Source organism: Sinocyclocheilus grahami, unplaced genomic scaffold (genome assembly GCF_001515645.1).
Source record: "Sinocyclocheilus grahami isolate Dianchi unplaced genomic scaffold, SAMN03320097.WGS_v1.1 scaffold132.1, whole genome shotgun sequence".
Taxonomy (NCBI): domain Eukaryota; kingdom Metazoa; phylum Chordata; class Actinopteri; order Cypriniformes; family Cyprinidae; genus Sinocyclocheilus; species Sinocyclocheilus grahami.
In genome coordinates, this window is record NW_015505311.1 from 1,087,796 (window position 1) to 1,089,276 (window position 1,481).

Here is a 1,481-nt window from a genome sequence, read left to right on the forward strand (position 1 = left end):
TGTTCGCGCGAATCATTCGTGATCCAGCCTCATCTACAGAAGAAGTGAGTATAATGTTTTGTAATGAATCTTTGCAAATCGCCTTTCCTAATAATGTGCTAATTAGCAAGATTCACAATGAATGCGGCTAAAATAAACAGTAAACAGCAGCTCGGAAGAGAGGGGCGGGGTCAGCATAGCTCATTAACATTTAAAGGAAAATGCTACAAAAATGGCTTGATCTGAAAAGAGCTGTTTTTGACAGGGTAAAAAAGGTGTTTTTTACACTACCATTGAGAATTTTTAACCAAACTATGTTACAGACTTTTCATTAAGACCCTAAAGAATCATATCAACTTGTGGAAAATGGGCATCCTATGACCCCTTTAAGAGTGAGGCCATCAGCTGTCACCCACATACAGTACATTATCAGGACTTGTCACTTTTTGAGTTGAACAGAACTTACAATTCCTGTGTTTCTCTGTGTGTGTCTAGGATACCCTGCGGGAATGTAAAAATGACAAATGCCTGAGTTACCTGCCGCTTTTGTCGCCTCTGTACTTTGTGACCTTCGTGCTGATAGCACAGTTTGTGCTGGTGAATGTTGTGGTCGCTGTGCTCATGAAACATTTAGAGGACAGTAACAAAGATGCCCGTGAGGAGGCCGAGATGGAGGCAGAGTTGAAGAAAGAGCTTCATGGCAGTCGTAGACAAAGCACCGCCTCTGTAGGCGGAGCCCCTGGGCTTGAGGTTTCAGCTGTTAAAATGGAGACTTTCTCACATGAACAGGTCTGTTCTGTACATTTTTTAAAAAACCTTTCTATATAAGGCCATGTGTTGACAGTTCTCTTGAAAATATTATGCCATGCAACCCCCCAAATACATTTAATAGATATTATTAGAGTAAGGCTAAATGTATTTTAGATATGTTTACGATGAGAAAATAAAATCTGAAAGTTTAGTTTACTATACTTGAATCTTGGGTGAAGGTTATTAGAAAAGGCTTAAATGTTGTTGTTTTTTAAGTAGTAGTAAAAGTAGTAAAAAGTAGTCTTTGTTAATGTCTAAATATATATCTAATCGGAAAACCTAATAAAATTAAATAGTTATGTCAGAAAATATTTTTTCTATATTTATGTTATTGTATCTAGAAATAGGGAATAATTTAGAGGTCCCTTCAAAATACAACATGTTAAAGAATAAAAATCATTGGGGGAAAAAATTATATTTATTTAATAAAAAAATGCTCTTAATCTTATTGTCTATTTTCACTGCCAAGGTTCACAATTGTGACCCCTACTAAGGAATACCATAGGGTTAAAAATAAATCTGTAGTAAAATTTGACCTTTAAAAAAAGTCAGCATGTACAGTTTTAAAGTGCATCAATCTTTTTCATTTAATGTTTAATTTGAGTATAGGACAGGTTATATATTATATTTAAAAAAAAAAATTTATATATATATATATATATATATATATATATATATATATATATATATAT

General features: G+C 33.6%; 1 protein-coding gene across 1 annotated transcript in view; it reads left to right on the plus strand.

The window, feature by feature from the left end:
• Positions 1 to 1,481, plus strand: part of LOC107590735 (voltage-dependent T-type calcium channel subunit alpha-1H-like) — a 66,701-nt gene that overhangs the window by 62,566 nt on the left and 2,654 nt on the right. The window contains 1 exon segment of the mRNA XM_016279644.1: positions 475 to 768. Coding sequence (XP_016135130.1) covers positions 475 to 768 — 294 coding nt within the window.